The sequence below is a fragment of the Peromyscus maniculatus genome, chromosome 7 (genome assembly GCF_049852395.1).
Source record: "Peromyscus maniculatus bairdii isolate BWxNUB_F1_BW_parent chromosome 7, HU_Pman_BW_mat_3.1, whole genome shotgun sequence".
Lineage (NCBI taxonomy): Eukaryota > Metazoa > Chordata > Mammalia > Rodentia > Cricetidae > Peromyscus > Peromyscus maniculatus.
This window is the reverse complement of record NC_134858.1, coordinates 36,091,363-36,111,311: the sequence shown is the minus strand read 5'-3', so window position 1 is coordinate 36,111,311 and position 19,949 is coordinate 36,091,363. Positions and strand designations below refer to the sequence as shown.

At 36.9% G+C, this 19,949-nt stretch overlaps 2 protein-coding genes and 2 pseudogenes across 2 annotated transcripts; 2 read left to right on the top strand and 2 right to left on the bottom strand.

Annotated features, from left to right (window-relative positions):
* Positions 1-1,575: 1,575 nt before the first annotated feature.
* On the top strand, positions 1,576-2,511 carry LOC102924700 (olfactory receptor 10D1B-like). The gene has a single exon (XM_006992594.1). The coding sequence runs from the start codon at positions 1,576-1,578 to the stop codon at positions 2,509-2,511; it is 936 nt and encodes a 311-aa protein (XP_006992656.1).
* Positions 2,512-8,344: 5,833 nt separating this feature from the next.
* On the top strand, positions 8,345-9,223 carry LOC102924385 (olfactory receptor 10D1B-like; annotated as a pseudogene).
* Positions 9,224-13,423: 4,200 nt separating this feature from the next.
* On the bottom strand, positions 13,424-14,350 carry LOC102914793 (olfactory receptor 8D1-like). The gene has a single exon (XM_006992570.3). It carries the CDS (start codon positions 14,348-14,350, stop codon positions 13,424-13,426), a length of 927 nt encoding a protein of 308 aa, XP_006992632.1.
* A 4,445-nt stretch (positions 14,351-18,795) lies between these two features.
* Positions 18,796-19,714, bottom strand: LOC102924073 (olfactory receptor 8D2-like; annotated as a pseudogene).
* Between the last annotated feature and the right edge of the window lie 235 nt (positions 19,715-19,949).

Below are 19,949 nucleotides of genomic sequence, written 5' to 3'. Positions count from 1 at the left end.
TTTGCACTTTATTTATTAATATGCAAACTGTTTTATTCCTTTCTATTTAGTCTCTTGCCTTCTTTCCCTCTTTCTTGCAATGGATAAGGTTCCTAGCGTATTATTAAAGTTTTTCTTTGCTAAGTATCATATTTTAGCACCAAATAATTTTTACACTTATGTTTTAATACTTTATGTGTCTCTACAGGGAATATCTATCCTTCCAGTCAATTCAAATTTGTATTTTTAAACCTCAAGGAACACCAAGGTTTTAATATCTTTAATAATTCTAACAACTAGATAATCTCAAAGTTGCTTCTTTTCCCCAGATTTGATAGCATTTTCTCATTTATTTGTTTTGTACATTAAAAAGCATCTATACACCAGGCAGTGGTGGCACACATCTTTAATCTCAGTACTTGGGAGGCAGAGCCAGGCAGATCTTGTTGAGTTTGAGGCCAGCCTGGTCTACAGAGCGAGATCCAGGACAGGCTCCAAAACTACACAGAGAAACCCTGTCTCAAAAGAAAACAAAAAGCATCTATACACTCAAGACTATTTATGTTATATTATAGACTTTGAGGAATACAATAACTTGTATTTGCTTGCCTGTATCAATCAATCCAATTAGAATCAAGCAAACAGTTCCTTTCCTGCCTTCTATAGACAATGATTCTAGATCAGTTTCAAAGGTTTTTTAACATCTTGCATTGTGTTTTTTCCTTCAAATAGTCCACGGGGAAATTATCATGAGTTGTAGCTGATACTAAAATTCTCCAAAGTTTTGTAATAACACTTTTACACATGTATGCTTCATAAAATGAACCAGCTTTGTTCATTTGCATGGTTCCTTTGTCTACATTCACACACACACACACACACACACACACACACACACACACACACACACACACACACACACACCAGGGCAGATACATCATTGCAGGCATTGTCTGCAAAAAGATTCTCTACAAATATATTTTGTTTTTATGTTGCATTCTCATTTTCCCAAACCTGTTTCTGTTTTTGTAGCACAGCTGTGGGAAGCAGGAGGAAGAGAAGGAAAAGAAGAGATAGTTTCCAACAGGGAAGGGCATGGGAGAAAAAGAGGAATCCTTTATACTTTAGAAAGTAAGACCTGTGTAATCAAGAATCACTTAAGTATTAGCATGTCATTATCCTGAGGAGCCATGACATAACTGATTAGAATGTTCATCTCAAAACAAACACAAAACCAAAACCAAAACAAAAAAACAAGAGTACAGTGGATGGCAAAAGCAGATATTTTTGTGTGTATGGGATTTTTACAGATTTTATATTGTCTGCTTACTTCAGAGGCCTTAGGAAAATGATTTTTGTTTTGTATGTAAATCCAGATCTGACCTATATTTAACTTTCTAAAAGCACTTAATTCTAAATTATAATCTAAAACTTTATTTTCTTTATGTTTCATGTAGATCTGACCCATTAAAGAAGATCAATTGTGCAAAATCGAAAAACACTCTTCCACCAAAGAGCATGTCGGTTTGACTTCAGGGTTCATGTCCTGGGGAGCTTGGTCTGTGTTCTGTTTTGAAATCAGATATTCTCAAAACAATGAGGAATCTCTCAGTGGTGACTCAGTTTATCCTGATGGGCATCCCACACACAGAGGGTCTGGAGACCATGCTCTTTGTTCTGTTTTTTTCTTTCTACATCTTTGCTCTGGTGGGGAACCCACTCATACTTCTTGCAATTGTCTCCTCCACTCAGCTTCACACCCCCATGTACTTCTTCCTGTGTCAGCTGTCCGCGTGTGACATATTTTTCCCTTCAGTGACTTCTCCCAAGATGCTGTACTACCTCTCTGGAAATAGCCGGGCCATCTCCTATGCAGGTTGTGTGTGCCAGCTCTTCTTCTACCATTTCCTGGGTTGTACTGAAGGTTTTCTGTACACAGTGATGGCCTATGACCGCTTTGTGGCCATATGCTACCCTCTATGGTACCAAATAATCATGAACCACAGAGTGTGTGCCATCCTTGCTTTGGGGACATTATTTTCTGCCTGCATTCAGGCTACGTTTTTAACCACTGTCACCTTCCAGTTGCCCTACTGTGGTCCCAATGAGGTGGCCTATTCTTTCTGTGATATGCTTGTGTTGCTGAAGCTGGCTTGTTCAGACACATCTGCCCAGGAGATGGTGGGGTTCATCAGTGTAGGTCTCATGCCTCTCAGCTGCTTCTTCCTCATCCTCACCTCCTACAGCTGTATTGTCTATTCCATCCTGAAAATCCGCTCTGCTGAAGGCAGACACAAAGCCTTCTCCACCTGCAGTGCCCACCTCACTGCCATACTGCTTTACTTTATGCCTGTGGTCCTCATATACCTAAGGCCAACCACGAGCCCTTGTTTAGACGCAGCCATTCAAGTCTTTAACAACTTGGTTATCCCCATGCTGAATCCTTTGATCTATAGCTTGAGGAATAAGGAAGTAAAAAGTTCTCTGAAGAAAATACTACAGAAAGTAGCCTCCTTACTTGAGAAATGCTAGAGAAAGTATCAGAAACTATTACTTTAAAATCACATTTCCTACAAAAGGTTTTTATTTTGTGTGACAAAGAACATATGTATTACCAGTGCCTCATTTTACAAATGGTTAGGACTTGAATACCAAGAGCAAATCACTAAAGGTTAAGTTACTAATAAATTTCTCTACCAGGAAGAATGATATTTTTCTGAACTTTCTTTTCCTTTTCTTGCCTTAGGATGATCTTCCTATATATAGTTTCTCCACTATCACTGACATAATTATTTAATTATCATCAAATGTCTGCATGGAATATATTTTCATTTCACGGTTTAGCAGTTGCTACAAAAGAAGTAAGAGCAAATCAAACAAATGGCTTTGGCAACATTCTTGTGATTTGAAACCAAAGCAACTGTTTAGTAAAAATGAAAAATAGCCAAGTGCCTCTGGATAGGACCTAATTCAGGTCTCCTGCAGATGAATCATGGTTCTAGTGTGGCACAGCGTAAACGTCTGATGGTCTCAGACCTGGAGTAATGAATAAAAGCTTGGAGGCTGCAATCAGGAAGTTTCTGTGAATGGAAGGCTGGCTCCATTGGCTTGTTCACTATTTATTTGGCTGTGGAATCCTCAGCACAAGCAAAAGTCCATGAAAAGTCAAATCAGCAGTTTATTTGTGGCGCTGGATACTCTGTTTACATGCAGGGTGTAGCTTTACCGTTCCTTCTCATAAAATTCTTTCTTTGTTTTTGTTTATTTTTGAGATTATAACTTAATTACAATGTTTCTTTATTCTCTTTCCTCCCTCCAAATATTACCATATGCCCTTACCCCCTCTCCTTCAAATTCCTGGCCTCTGTTTTCATTGTTATTGCATACTTGTATGTGTTTGTATATACATATATATTCCTAAATATACCCTGTTGAGTTCTTTCTGTAGGTTTGAGGCAGTGTAGGTTTTTCCCATTCAGTTTGCAATGGTAGTCATAATTCTTACTTATAAAAGAGCTTTTATTAAATAAAATAAAGAAGGTGGTAGTATAATTTGCTGCTCATGCAACAAATAAATATTTTGGTTTCCTTAATCCTTTGGACCAAGGATAAGATAGTGAATAGTCAGGAAAGCAGAACATATGAAATGCGATGAGTGAGCTAGTACTGACATCAGTGGATGCTGGGGATGTCAAGGCTCTCTATGCCATTCTATTTTACCTAGTTACTTAATAAGGGCTCCAAAGGAATTACAAATAATGGAAGTTTCAAATTATTGTTTAGAAAAAACAGAATATTTAGAAAGAGTGACTGTTTTTATTTTCCTCATCACAGGTTGTATCAACTTTCATCCCTCAGCACCTTGAGAATAGCAATTTTCTATTGCAATTGTTTTATATTTGATATAAATAAGACAAAAACAAATTCTCACTCAGCTTATTAAAGGTATTCCAAAAGCTGATAACTGTATGTTTGTTGTCTTGCTCAATATTGAAATAATTATTTATGTGTATATGTCTGTGCTAATGTATGTCGTATGTCTGTCATTAATCAGAGAGCAAGGGCAGGAGAGGGCTCAGAATTCTTGGAACTGTAGCTACAAGTGTTTGGTAGCATCCCAAGGTGGGTGATGGGAACCTAACTTGGGTCACCTGGGGGAGCAGCAAATACTTTTAAACACTGGATCATCTCCCACTCTTTTATTCAACACTTTGTAACTATACCTTCCTATATCTAAGGCTTTAATACTAAAAGTCAGAAGAACACATTTCATAATCATGCTATTAAACACTGTTCATGCACACTCACATCACACTTTTTCAGCTCATCTTTCTGCCTTTGGATCTCTGACATATGTAACTAACGGCAATATTTCATTTGTTTCGCATTGCTATTGTTTCTCTCCCCAGTAAAACACAAAGAACGCATTAGGAACTCTTTCTATGCTGCTTACTGTTTTACCTAAAAAACCCTCATATTATTGTAAGGAAATTTTAGAGAATATAGAGTATGAAGTTTTGAAATCATACTTTTGACTTTTCGCTTAAGGCAATGATGATTTCCTGTTCCCATCCATTTTGAAATAGTTGTGTGTTGCATTTCTTATCCTTTCCCTTTCTGGAAACTTGTATGTTTGCACCGGTTTCTCCTAAAGTCTACTTAAACAGGCCATCCTCCTGTGCATGAGAATTTCTGGAAAGAAACTGTGACTAAAGAGGCTGATTAGAACTTCAATGATGTAGAGAGATTGGGACAGTGCGTGTCTAGAGCTAAATTACTCTGGGGTATAGTTAGTCTGCTTAGGATCTGCTTATCAACTTCCTGGCCACTTTTCTGACCATTAGGTAAATCCTTTTCAATGTCTTAGCAGACCCCAAGTATCTACTAACTAAAAAGCTAAAAATGGTGTCATCTATCATCTAAGGTCTAGAGTATAGAACACCTACTTCTACTTTGCTGTGACCCACCTAACTATGTACCCATAAATTCATTTGAAAATCATGTTAATTTATGGCTTTCTTTGTTCTTTTACTCTAAATTTTTTTATGAAACTGCTTGCTCTTTGTATCATGAGGTTTGGGGAAACCTAAATCTGTGTTATTGGGCTATGGTTACTCATATTTTGCTCTAGAATAAACCATCTCTTTTATTCTTTTGAGGTCAGAGCTGTTTTTTCATTGACCACAGCTAAGATTATCTAAAACAACTACTTTAAAACAGAAGACTAATTAGCCATACAATTTTAGCTTTCATTCTACCTAGAAGACACATGAACTGCTAACAGCAATGTGTAACACTGAATAATAGCATGGATATTGGTGTTGGTAACTCTTCTAAAAAAGGGGGACAGAAGGAGATATGTTTTTAATCTCTCAACCTTGTGCGCAGTAAGTTTTAAGATTCATTTGTATATTATATAAATACTCACATTACTTGATAAAAGCACTCCTTAGAATTCATGTTCTTTTCAAATGTGGAAACTGAGTTCTGACAGGAAAGTAACCTTTGCAAAATAACATTAAATCACAGGTATTTTCTTTTTATACTTTATTAATTTTTGTCAAAACACTAGCTGTTAAATAAAAGCAATCTGAATTATTAAGAGTTTCTTATATTCATCCATGATTTCTTGTGTACATAGTTTCATGAAATCAAAATACATTCTGGTTCACTAGATGAATAGAAAAAAAAGATTTCACAAAAATTGAAGGATTAAGCTATATGAAGAGTCAGGTGTATCAATAGATATAGATATGCATATTGTAAGTACACAAACTTGCTAGTCTAACAAGTATCATTTGGTGAATATTTTCTACATTACAGCCAACGAGAGTTTCTGATTATCATGAGTACCTAAGGAGCAAGAGGTATTACTATCCAAAATTTAGGAAAGTAACCCAGAAATATCTGGGAAATTAAATATTTACCAAATGAATTCATGAAAAATCACTTGTCATATTATAGGTATTTTTATTGTGTTTTCTTTTATTTAATTTTTAATTTTATACTTTAATTATTACATTTCTGCCTTCCATTTCTCACTTCAAGTCCTCCTACATACCCCTCCCCGCTCTTTCAGATTCAGAAGCAAACTCCAGAGATTTACACGAAGTTCCACTAGCACATAATATAAAATACACAAGTCTAGAGAAAAAAGTGAAAAACTATGGACATGATTACATGATGTTGTATACTTTGTTACAATATGTATATATTGATTGACAAAGTGGAATCACAAATCACTGATCTCAATTGGTCATTGTATATCTTACATTGTATATCTTATATTGTACAAGTTCATGGATTCACTTGTTAGTATTTTGTTAAATGCTGGTTGGGATAATGATAAATTAGGTTCTTTCAAAATGACGAAGCCAGATTAGTCTCTGCCTTCTTCTTACTATCCAGAAATCCTTTACAGCTACAAGCCCAACAGGAAGTGAACTATAAGTTTACAATAATCCCCTTAGCCATGCAAGTCATAAATGTTTGAGCATAACTTAGAGATCTATACCACCAGCCACATTTGTGGATCAAATCCTAAATATTCTAATCTAAGCTTTGCAGGAAGAGTTGCATGGGGATGCCATGCTTTATAAAAAAAACCCCACATTTTCCCCTCCGCACTTGCATTCAGTTCATTAGTTTTTGTAGTAAAGGGATTCCCACATGTTGCCTAGTTATGTTAGAAGATCCACCCATACAATTTCAGTCCTATAACTTTATTTATTTCTTTATTTATTTTTGGCATGTAAGTTACATCTCAGAGTTATCACCTTTCAGGCAAGAACCTTGCCTTTTTGCTTTTGCCTTTTATTTTATTTTACAATACCATTCAGTTCTACATATCAGCCACTGATTCCCTTGTTCGCCCCCCTCCTGCCCCCCTCCCCTCTCTCCAACCCATCCCCCATTCCCACCTTCTCCAGGACAAAGCCTCCCCCGAGGACTGAGATCGACCTGGTAGACTCAGTCCAGGCAGGTCCAGTCCCCTCCTCCCAGACTGAGACAAGCGTCCCTGCATAAGCCCCAGGTTTCAAACAGCCAACTCATGCAATGAGCACAGGACCTGGTACCACTGCCTAGATGCCTCCCAAACAGATCAAGCCAATCAACTGTCTCACCTATTCAGAGGGCCTGATCCAGTTGGGGGCCCCTCAGCCTTTGGTTCATAGTTCATGTGTTTCCATTCATTTGGGTATTTGTCCCTGTGCTTTATCCAACCTTGATTTCAACAATTCTCGCTCATATAAACCCTCCTCTTTCTCACTAATTGGACTACTGGAGCTCCACCTGGGGCCTAGCCGTGGATGTCTGCATCCAGATTTCTCAGTCCTTGGATGGGGTTTCTGGCACGACTATTAGGGTGTTTGGCTATCCCATCACCAGAGTAGGTCAGTCCCAGCTGTCTCTCTACCATTGCCAGCAGTCTATTGTGGGGGTATCTTTGCGGATTTCTGTGGGTCTCTTTAGCACTTTGCTTCTTCCTATTCTCATGTGGTCTTCATTTATCATGGTCTCTTATTTCTTGTTCTCCCTCTCTGTTCTTGATCCAGCTAGGGCCAGATCTCTGGACCTCATGGGTCTCTTTAGGGAAAGGTCCTTGATGAGAGAACATAAACATGCCCCCCCCCACCTCAGGAAAAGCTACTCTAAGCTGTGACTATGGGATGGGGCCTAGAGCCTGAGCACAAGAAATCCAGAAACTGAGTCCTCACAGGCCAAAAGACAATGGCAGTCAGCCCCCACTCTGAAGAGTCAAACATGCCCATTGCCATTGCATTCCTTCTATCCATCTGTCACACCCACTCTGTCCTTCTCCACTGTGCTTGGAGCTGGTCCACACAGACACCGTAGTGGCCACTTGGTCCTCCAGCTCTCACTGGGTTCAGAGACCATGGAGAATCCCATTGTCTGAGGTGTCAGGATGGCCGAGTGGTCTAAGGCGCCAGACTCAAGGCAACAGTCCTATAACTTCAATTCACCCTTCACACATAATCAGAAGAACAATGAGAAGGAAAGAAGCAGAATCTCTCCTATGAATTGGGTTCTCTTTGGGAGTTTATTTCCTTTCCCATATCTGCTTCCATTTACTTTGGAAAGTACTTAAGAAAAAAATGTTTTCTCCCTAACATCTTTCAATTTTAATCTTTGGCAAATCAAGTTCATAGTGACTATTGTCCAACTCAACTAAAGTCCCCAATTATAGTCTTCATGTTTTATCTTCATACAGATCTACTCTTAAAATATATGTTTCATTAAAACCATATGCATGAGAAAACTCCTTGGTTTGACTTCAGTGTATATATACTGTATATATACTCAAGGTCTGTGTTCTGCTTTGAAGTCAGACAATCTCACAGCTATGAGGAATCTCTCTGTAGTGACTCAGTTCTTTCAGCATCTGTGCACAGAGGGTCTGGAGACCACACTCTCTTTCCTGTTTTTTTTTTTGTCTTTCTACACCTTCATCCTGGTGGGAACCTGCTCATACTTCTTGCAATTGTATCTTCTACTAGGCTTCACACACCCATATACTTTTCCTTGTGCCGGTTGTCTATGTGTGGCACATTTTTCCCTTCACTGACCTCTACCAAGATGCTCTTCTACCTCTCAGGAAAGAGCTGAGTCTTCTCCTATGCATGCTGTGTGTTCCAACTCTTTTTCTATTACTTCCTGGGTTGAACTGAGGGTTTGCTTTACACATTGATGGCCTATGACTTCTTTGTGGCCATCCTCTAAGGCACTCAGAAATCATGAATCACAGAGTGTGTAACATCCTGACCACAGGGACATCAGTTTTTGGCTGCATCCAGGCTACCTTCCTGACCATTCTCACTTTCCAGCTGCCCTACTCTGGTCCCAATGAGGTGGACTATTACTTCTGTGATGTCCCTGCTATGCTTAAACTGGCTTGTGCAGACACATCAGCCCTGGAGATGGTGGGCATCATCAGCAATGCCTCTCAGCTGCTTTCTCCTCATCCTCACCTTCTACAGCTGTATCCTCTGCTCCATTCTGCAAATCCAATTTGCTAATGGGAGGCAGAGAGCTTCTTCTACCTGCAGTGCCCATCTTACTGCCACCCTCCTCACCTTTACGACAGTGGTTCTTATGTACCCCCAATCCCTGGCTCAATGCAGCTGTGCAGATCTTGAATAACCTGGTCACACCCATGCTGAATCCTTTGACCTATAGCCTGAGAAATAAAGAAGTAAAATGTTTTCTGAAGAAAGTACTATAGCAAGTGCCAATTCTGTCTAAGAAAATGATAGAAAAGGGCTTAGATCCTAATACTACATCTTTAAAAGTCATTCCTTTTAGTGAAATGGGTAATGTAGATATCACTACTACTTTAAAGACCTGAAGATCAAGGACAAATTACTCAAGGTGAACTAATAAATTATTTAATCTTCAAGGACAGTCTCTTTCCAGTTAGCAAAATATCTTAATTTTTCCTTTCCTTTGCCTGGTTTATGCTATTATTTATACAACTGCTTTTCTTTGACTATTTCCTTAATATACCATTTCTTCATGAACACATGACTTTCTAATACCTCCCTAAATATCTGCAATAAATAAGCTCCCATTTCAAAGTCCTGGGGTTCTTGATAGAAATAGAAACATTTCAATCACATGGTGTTGTCTTCCTTTTGTGACTTCTGAAACCTAATGTAGTTAGATATTTTAATGGCATAGTAAAATGACAATTATAAGCTCTCTTCCAAGATCCATGACTTTACTATGTCTATGTAATAGCAATTAATGAAAAATAAAGGCCAGAAATTAGAAAGAGATTGAGGAGGAGTACATAGTAGGTTTGGAGGGAGGATAGGGACTTGGGAAAGGATGTGATTAAAATATAATTTCAAAAAAGTAAAATATTTCCCCAAAACCATTTATTTAAAGAAGAAATATGATAGAAACAATATTTTCTATTTTATTGAGCACATAAACGTTTATGGAGTGCTTGGTCATTAGATTGTATAGTGAGAGGGAAACAAAGTGCTAATTAGTGAAGTGTTGGGGAACCAGTACTGGCACTCTGTGGATCCTAGAGATAGCAAGGCCTGGGCTAAGGCCATCATGTCCTAGTCGCTTCATTTAAGCCCCAAATAAAATGACTTGATTTTGTACCATGTACAAAGAACACAATGTGTATAGTAGGTAGAAGAAGGGATTCATTTTACTTTTCCTGTCACAATATATGAGCATTATTTATCCCTAGGTAACTTGGATATAACAATAGTTTCCCTTAAATATATTTTTAAAATTTTGTTATATTTTCCTTAAAAATTTAGCTGACGGCTTTGTAATACATCAAGCCTTTAATCTAGATCTCACATTTGCTACTTTTCTCTAGCACTTAAATTCCTTCCAATTTTGTATGAATAAGAATTCCTATGAAAATTTTTCTTATGTAAATATTAATGTATCTCTTATAACATAACAGAGTCATCATTGTTACTGATAGTATATTTATTCATAATGCAGGAGAATAAATCTTGATTGACATTAATGATAACAAATTATATCCATAGCCATTAGTGCAGCAGAGATGAGTGGAGTCCTGTAAGTGAACCACTGTCTTGTTGTATTTTTAGTCAATATTATCTTTAAGAACAGAACTGATAGAATGAAATTAATGAACAGTAAACACATGAAAACATATTTTGTATTTTTTATCACTGGTGACAGCAAGTTCAAAAGCATAAAATATCCATACATTCAAACTGTTAAAATTAAAATAAAAACATGAAATCACGTTTTGGCTTTAAAATAGACCAACTGCAACTCTTATCTATAACCATTAAATGTTTAAGTTTTACCTCATTCAGAAGTAGATGTGCAGGTGTATGAATGGCTAAGAGTTTAACATAGTAGACAATTAACATAATTTACAAATATTTCAGTTAGATATTATTTACATTAACATATATGTTCATAACAGCATAGAATTGATAATAACTTTATTTGTAAAAGACTAAAAGACCTTGAGTGATCGACAATAACTAAGTGATAGATGGTGATAAATCCATACAGTAGTATTCAAAACAATAAAAATGGGATTATTGATAAATATTTAAATTAATAACTTGTATAAAGCAAAGCTAAGAATATGTTAATAAAATATCCATTTACATGAAATTATAGGACTGCCAATCCACTGAGACCATGTGAAAATCAGCTTTTGTCTTTGGGCAGCGGTCAAAATTCATGACTATAATCAACTATTTTTTTATTTTGACTGCCGCAATAATTCCAAAATTGATAAATGTGTCAAAGGTAATCTTCGCCCTTCTTACATATGTGCAGTTTCAGGTAATTAAACTTGTTTCAATACATTTTGCATGATGGTATATTTCACAAACATAAAAAAAATTAATGCCTATATACATAAAAACTAATTTGGGGAGTTTGGTAGTGTATTGTCAAATTTGTAAATTAATTATACAATCTAGTACCTTTGTTGATTCATTCTATTCAAGAATTAAGTTTTCACTTGTTAAAGTCTATTTTTGGACATTTTAGGAGTAATTGATTGTTTGCCTAGGGAAAGATCTTCACTCATTTTGTTCAATTCATGCACTTATATTCTGTTTCCTCGTTGCTCTACCAGCAGGGTTTATGTCTTGTAGCTGGATATATTTCATACTGAATTCTGAATGTTCATTTATCTCTCAATCACTTACTGAAATTTTAGGTTAGTTTTATCACCGATTTCTTAGAAATTTTGTAGTATGACCTTATATTGTCTGCAGTTAAAGATAACTGTTTTCCTCCTTTCCTGATTGTTATACTCCTAGGGTATTTCTTATATCACAGGCAATTGAATTTATATTTAATAATACATAATGATGGTCTAGGGACACACTTCCTTTATATTGACTCATGGTAATCAGGAGATAAATGGAAATCAAGTGATCTCACATACTCTGAATAGAAAAATGTTAAAATATATTGAGCATAACTGTAGCCTGAATATGCCAATCTTTTCTGCAGCTGTTTTTCTTTTTCAGTTTCTCTTGATTATCTTGTACATTTCTCTTGTCCTGTCTAGGATTAATGGATGGACCTGAATCCAATCCATGTTTCTGAATCTTCCATATTAGTGAGCAGTCCAGAACCTCTCACACTGATTTTTTTTTGAAAAATAAAATTTATACTTTGACAGTTCTGTACATGTGTACCATACATTTTACATTTTGATTGTTCTTAAATCTAGCCTCTTTCTTCTCCCCCTTCTCATGTCTACTCCTTTTCCCATGATAATCTCCCTTTTACATTTGAGTGTATTGATTTCTATCCCTTGTTAATGACCAGGAACATCTGTGTCTATGGAATTAGAACTCTGCATTGGAGTCTGGTGGGAACAGGGGTGATACAAATGAAGACAGTGACTCCCCAATTCCCAGATCCCATCAGGAGTTCTATGAGGAAATTTATGACTAATGATTATCTAAATAGACATAATTCCAAACTGCATTCTAAATATGTTTATACCTTTAGGAAAAAAACCCTCCTCTTAATACTAATGAGAGAAGTTTCCATTTACACTTAACAGTGGTTAATAGAGACTCAAAGTTGCCCGGGATGGTGAGAATAAGTGATAGATAAGATATGAAGCCTAGCCGGGCGGTGGTGGCGCACGCCTTTAATCCCAGCACTTGGGAGGCAGAGCCAGGCGGATCTCTGTGAGTTCGAGGCCAGCCTGGGCTACCAAGTGAGTCCCAGGAAAGGTGCAAAGCTACACAGAGAAACCCTGTCTCGAAAAACCAAAAAAAAAAAAAAAGATATGAAGCCTAAACAAGTCATTTGTACTACTATACCCCCTAAGGCTCAAAAAACATTTCAGATGAGGGACAAAGGAATGTAAGCAGTATAAGATAGGGAGAAAGGCAGTCAAAGTATATCCTGTATAACACAATCATTGTACTCATGAACTAAAAGAACCTATGACTGCTCCTACTGAGCCTAGACAAGAGAGACCCACTCATAGTTATTCATGGATAGTGGAAGGGTTCATGGGTCCACACCCCTTACTGTTGAATTAAGAACAGAAAAAGGTTTCAATAAGCAACTACGAACATTCAAAGAAGAGACTAATGTTAGAAACAAATAAATTATTGTTTCATTTATATGAAAGAAAATGATCAGTTTTCCTGTAAAAAGCACTAATACATACCCTACAAAATCATCTTCTATTTTATTGAAAAAAATTGAAACAACAAAATATGGTAAAGCATTTTCAAAACTGTATATGGATACTGCATGTATATCTATGGCATAGAACTTAACTGGTATACAGGATGCTCTGAGATAAATCCCATAATGACAAACTCAGATACATTATATATTATGAGAGAAATAAAAATGAATAGAAATAACATACTTTGATTAGAACAATTTTCTTCTCCCATCTATCCTTTGCCAAATGTAAGACTTATCTCCTCACCAAGAATCTACCCAAGGCTTTCTTCACATCTTTGTTCCTCAAACTATATATTAATGGGTTCAGTACAGGGATCACTGTGGTATAAAATACAGAAGAAACCTTCTCTTGCTCTAGAGAGGTACTTGAAGAAGGCTTGAAGTACATAAAGGTGATAGACCCAAAGAAGATTCCCACAGCCATGAGGTGAGAGCTGCAGGTTCCAAAGGCTTTGGACCGGCCCTCTGATGACCTGATGCGAAGGATGCTGTTAAAGATGAAGACATAGGAGATGGTCACAGCTAGGGTGGGCACCAAGGTGTTGATTCCTCCAATGATAAATAGGAGAAGCTCATTTAGGTGTGTGTTAGAGCAGGAGAGGTTGAGGAGGGGGAGAACATCACAGAAGTAATGGCTTATGGTGTGGGTTTTGCAAAAGCTCAGTTTCATCATAGCACTTGTATGTGCAATGGCAGACAAAAGGCCTAGGATGAAGGAAATCAGAACTAACAGTGAGCAGAGTCTAGAAGACATGATCACATTATACAGCAATGGTTTGCAGATGGCCACATAACGATCATATGCCATGGCAGTCAGGAGGTAACCCTCAGCCACCACAAGGATCACAAAGAAAAAGAGCTGGGCCATGCATTCAGAGTAAAAGATCAAATTTTTCTTCCCAAGAAAGTTCACCAGCATTTTGGGTGTAATTACAGTGGAATAGCAGAGATCAACGAAGGATAAACTGCAGAGGAAATAATACATTGGAGTATGCAGCAGAGGGCTGACTGTGATGAGCAGGATCATGCCCAGGTTTCCCACAACTGTTACCACATAGATTCCCAGGAACAGGAGGAACAGGGGCAGCAGGAGCTCTGGCCGCTGCGTTAATCCCACCAACACAAACACAGCTGCAGTAGAATGATTTCCATTGCCCATCCTTTGAAGATTTCTGTGGAAGTCCAAAAAAAATAAAAAAAAAAAAGGTTTACTATCATACCAGCATGAACATGCCAAATTTCATATGCAACTAAAAATTACATGCAGAAGCCTTTACTCCTCTTCCAAATGTAACTGAAACTTCAAAGAGAGATTGGAAAATTGCCAATGTATTCTTTTCATCCATGGACCATGAACCACTAATTATTTCCTCTAACTTTCACAGGCATATCTGATGGTATCAGCAAAAGTTATAAAGCCAGCACAGCTGCTTGACAAAGACCCAGTAAGGCTGAGCCCCTAAAGTTACCTCTGCCTTACATAGAGACTTATATTGATAGGCAAAGAATTACATAGAAAGATGATAAACGAATGAGATGTCAGGACTTCCCTTTCTTAGGAAAGTTAGCTCATGCAGAGGTACTGTGATGTCATATTACCAAAGAACAATAGAATGCCAGGATTAGACATATAAACAAATTATATAAAGATATAAAATGTAAATGTTACAGAAATTGAACAGTAACTGAAGCAGCTTTGACCTGAGGATTCTTCTTGGGTGCTCTGACCATTAAGAGTTAATAATATACTGTTTGGGACATGGTAATCAGCCTGAGCTGGCTTGGAGATTTTGTTTTAGTCTAGCATCCTTGAAGCCACAAAAGCTACTAGCATGGGAACAGGATGTCATATGCATTTAAATTTTTAAAAATTGGGTTATGGGATTGATTAGTAAAAATGCTTATAAAAGATTACTGTTTATCAATGATGATTAAACTTGAGGTAAAATGGTTGTAAAAGGTAACCCTGTTCTGTCATGGTTTATCAATGATGACTAAAAGATATGCAAGAGGAAGTAAAACACTATTCCAAAAACAAAAATTATATTGTCTATGTTTTGGAGCAACATTAATCTATCCCTGCTTACTGAATTCTGTATATATAAATAAACACTCTCGCTGCTAGTCAGTCAGACTGCATGAATCTTCCAGCCACTCTGCCTGATTCACTTCTTCCCTCAATGACATGTTACATCCTCTCAGGACCTTTCAACTGCTGAGGCGCCACCAAGGAGGTCAGAAAGAAACAAAAAAGGACTATTTGGGGGTGGATTGATTAATGATCTCTCTCCTCATTGTCTGAGATGCCTCCTTCAGCATAAACAAATAAGCAGCAATTTATGTTTACCAATGGATGGTATATTTAAGGTTGGATTTACCCTTGGTTTCTTTCTCTTGCAGATATGTACAGGTTAGTGTGCAAGATACAGAGTCAGTAATAAATACATCCAATTGAAGTTCTTTATGGAATCAAATGATTCAGAGTCATGAAAATTCCTGTGAGGTTCTCTGTACCATGACTGGTTAAATTTGGACTTGAAATCATTTCCTCGGATTGTGTGTCCCAGCCATAAAAGATATCAAGAAAGGATGACAGTAAAAGAGACAGGAAGACATCATCTACTGGAAAGAATACTGAAACAACTACTCTGTGTGAGTGAACATGGTTGTTATGCCAGCTGTTCCTTTCTGAGTTATAAAACTTGTCATAAATGAAACGGAGCACTCACCTAGGTCTTTCAGAGAAAGGAAGGTTCTTAGAAATTACTTGGTTTCTTTTTCAGGTAGCAGATAAATTTTATGATATTCAAATTAATGCCCCCTGCTTTCTTACATACATTAGTGTCAATGGCTGACAAACTACCAGTGTTCTGAAGCATACCACCTCTATCTTCTCAGGACCAATAATCATGAGCATAGTGTGATATGGAGCTTTTATGTGATGCTCCTGAGACTTTAGATTTATTAGGGATACAAAACATTCATAGGTATATAAATTCCCTAGAGTCCCCAACATTTAAGAACAACCTGTAAGAATGCTTCTTGGCCTCCTGTTACCATTTGTCCCAAGAGTAATAATGACAGTTGGAAAGAAAGTCCTCGTTATGTATTAACAAGTTATCTATAAAATGCAAAATTAAATCAGATATCAATTGCTGGTTCTTGTCTAAGATTTTATTGATTTTTTTATACAGAAAAGAATTTCTTTTGTTTAGCTTTGAGTAACTAAATACAAAAGAGAAAAACAAACAAACACACAAGAAACTATTTATACTTTATTTGAGTGGTCTAAAGGGAGGCACTATATCTATTAGGAGGAACTAAACAAGTTCTTAGGCAGTTGATGCTGGGTCAGACATACATGCTATCCCTCAGGTGAAGCCCAAGCCACTGTACTTTTGAAGGTTTTTCTTCAGAAATATGTCAGAGATTTGTTACTCCACCAATAGACACAAAATTCCTCTCTTACCTCCTTAAACCATAGCTTTTTATGTTGTTGTTTGTTTTGGGGGTAGAATTTTGGGGTAGTCCAAGGACTCAAATATGCAATTCTCATGACTCAGTAGCCAGGTGTTTGGGTCGCATCAGCCTTGGTGCTTTGATTCATTTTTTTTTTACAGTTAATGAAAAAATATTTTCCCATCCAATATATCCTGATTAGTGTTTCCCTTTCCTCAACTTCTCACATTTCTTCCCATCTCCTCTCCCATCTGGACTCTTTCTGTCTCTCATTAGAAAACAAACAGGCTTCTAAGGAATAATAATAAAATAAAATAAGATAGAAAAACATTGGAATAAGACAAAATAAACAAAAAGAAGGAAAAGAGCCCCCCCCAAGATGCAAGAAACAGATATAGATGCAGAGACTCACTCTTGTGCATGCTCAAGAATCCTATAAAAACACTAAACTAGAAGCCATAATATACTGCAAATAAACTGTAGGGTAAAAAAAAAGAGAAAAATCTCTCTCTCTGTCTCTGTCTCTCTTTCTCTTTCTCTCCCCCCCTCTCTCCTTATAAATATATGTGTGTTTATGTATATATTAAAAATACATAGATACATTTTATAGTATAACATATTATATATGTATGTATAAAAACAAATATTAAAAAAGCCTTAACAGTACATTAAGAGAAAAGGACCCCAGAGGTGCCAGTGAGTGCCATTTTTTTCAGGTTTTCCACTGCTGGGCAGGTTATTTACTTCCCCAGTGAGACTCCCTTGGAGAAAACCAAATTTTCATTTATAAGTAGTTGTCAATTGGAGACAGCTTCTGGGTTAGGGACAGGGCATGTGTCCACTTCTCCTTTCAGCTCTAGGATACCACCTGTTACAGAACCCTACAGGCACAGAGCATACTGTCTCTGTCTCTATGAGTTCATATGGGAGCTGACCCTGTTGATACAGAGGGCCTGATTTTCCTGGAGTTCTCCATCCCCTTTGGCTTTTCTGCTCTTTCTGCCTCCTCTTCCACTTCCAGGATGCTTTCCTAATACAGTGTTCTATTCAGTGTAAAGAGACATTTACCAATGTAGCTTTTTCTCAGTTAACTTATAGAATTATTTAGTATTAAATATCTTTTTGTTTATAAGAAAACTGATTAAATTTAACCACTCTTTACATGTACTTTTTATCTTAAAACAATTTGATGAGGTTGACAAACTGCTACATCCTCAAGTAAAGCATTATAAAGGCTGAAAGACAACAGATGGCAAACAAGCAGCATGAATTATAAGTATTCGTCATTGTAAATGAAGGATGAATTTCAGTGGATAATTTCAGTTTTTCTCAATTTAAAACTTATTGGTATACAGTGAGTTTTCAATTTGAGGACATCATGATGTTTTTTTACAATTTTTCCATAGCAGTATCTTGTCTATTCAGTGATCTTTCTTCAAGCACTTTGGCTCTTTTAGCCAACACACAGCTTACATTAGGATGCCACCTTGAACTCTGATTTTAAAGTTGTTGTAATGATTTCCTTAAATGTAGTAGCTGAAATTTACAGGAACTTGTGAAGCTACAATTCTAGAGCCATGTTTAAAATTAGATTTAGCCTACCTAAACTGATGCTGAAATTGCAACTCACTCCTCCTAGACATTACAAAAGAAGAGCTATACAAATAGTTCTGAGGTTCTTGAAGCTCCTGGAATGCCTTGGTGTGTGTGTGTGTGTGTGTGTGTGTGTGTGTGTGTGTGTGTGTGTGTGTGTGTGTGCATCACTCCAGCCTCTATCTTGTGACCATAAAGGGACAAGTATGTGTATGAATAAGTTCATGTTTCCAATACTCAAGAAGATCTTTCTTCAAACATAGCTATGCTATCTCTACTGTATGGCAAGTGAGAGCAGTATTTGTACTATAATCAAAATATTTCAGTGTGTTTAAACCCTTCCTCTTCCATCAGTTTCTAATCCTTTGCTACATTTACAACAATTGCCCTATCCATCGGTAAATTATCTTGTTTGATAATCTACAAAAATATCTCAGACATTGTCAAACACAAAATAACCATTTCTCAAGTAATGAAGACTAATTTTCTCTGGAGGAAAAAAATACAAAGAAATGATGATAACTTCTCAGTTATCATTTTTTTCTCTCAATTTTAGGATGACTGCCTTACCCCAATTGCCCTTTTTGGTGCATTCTTTACATCCTTGTTCCTCAGGCTGTACATTAGGGGATTCAGCATTGGGATTACTGTGGTATAGAACACAGAGGACACTTTCTCCTCTTCCGTATTATTACTGGAAGGTGGTTTGAAATGCATGAATGTTATAGACACAAAGAAGATTCCCACAGCCATACTATGGGAACTACAGGCGCCAAAGGCTTTGGAACATTCTCTACTGGATCTGATGCAAGAATACTAGTTAGGATAAATGCATAAGACATGATGATAGCCATTGTTGGCACTAGAGTATTAATTCCACCAATAATAAATAGCACTATCCCATTGATATGGGTGATGGAGCAAGACAGAGACAACAAAAACAGAACACCACAAAAATAATGGCTGACAATATATGACCCACAGGAGGACAACATTGTCATACATGTGGTATGGACAGTATCCCCAAACAAACCCAGTGAGTTTACCAAAACCATCATTTTGGAACAGACTCTTTGGGACATGGCAATATTGTAAAGCAGTGGGCTCCAGATGGTAATGTAGACTTCATGGACCATGGCTTTTATTAGAAAGCCTTCTTGCTTGACAAAAGTGAGGAAGAAGTAAAGCTGAGTTATAAACTTCAAAATGGAAATGTTCTTCACAATATAAAATTGACTAACATCTTAAGAATAATGACAGAGGTGTAGGAGAGGTCAATGAAGAATAAATTGTGAAAAAAATACATTGGAGAATAAAGTTATCAACTGATGGTGATTAAAAGTATCATGCCCAAGTTTCCCTTCATGGTGGTCATGTATGTTGCAAGAAACAAGAGAAACAATATGAGCTGAAGCTCTGTTCATATCATTAGCCCCTCAAGGATGAAGTCAGTCACTGAAGAGTGGCTCATAGTAGGTTTTCTTTTCAATAAAATATCATCTATTAGAAGAAGGGAGAGAAAGTGTTGATAATCACTCTCATTCTAATTTTCCTGATTCTCTTTTGATGGATTCCACTTCTGGTAGCCTCATTTTCTTCATACTTTTGCACTCCAAAAATCTTTTCTAAATTATTTTATTTTATAAAATTATAAGGATATCATTTCCCTTTCCTCCCTGAAAACACTTCTTAGTATTCTCCTTGCT

Excerpts from the sequence above, each read along its gene's own strand:
- LOC102914793 (XM_006992570.3), bottom strand. The coding sequence starts at position 14,350 with ATGGGCAATGGAAATCATTCTACTGCAGCTGTGTTTGTGTTGGTGGGA.
- LOC102924700 (XM_006992594.1), top strand. The coding sequence starts at position 1,576 with ATGAGGAATCTCTCAGTGGTGACTCAGTTTATCCTGATGGGCATCCCA.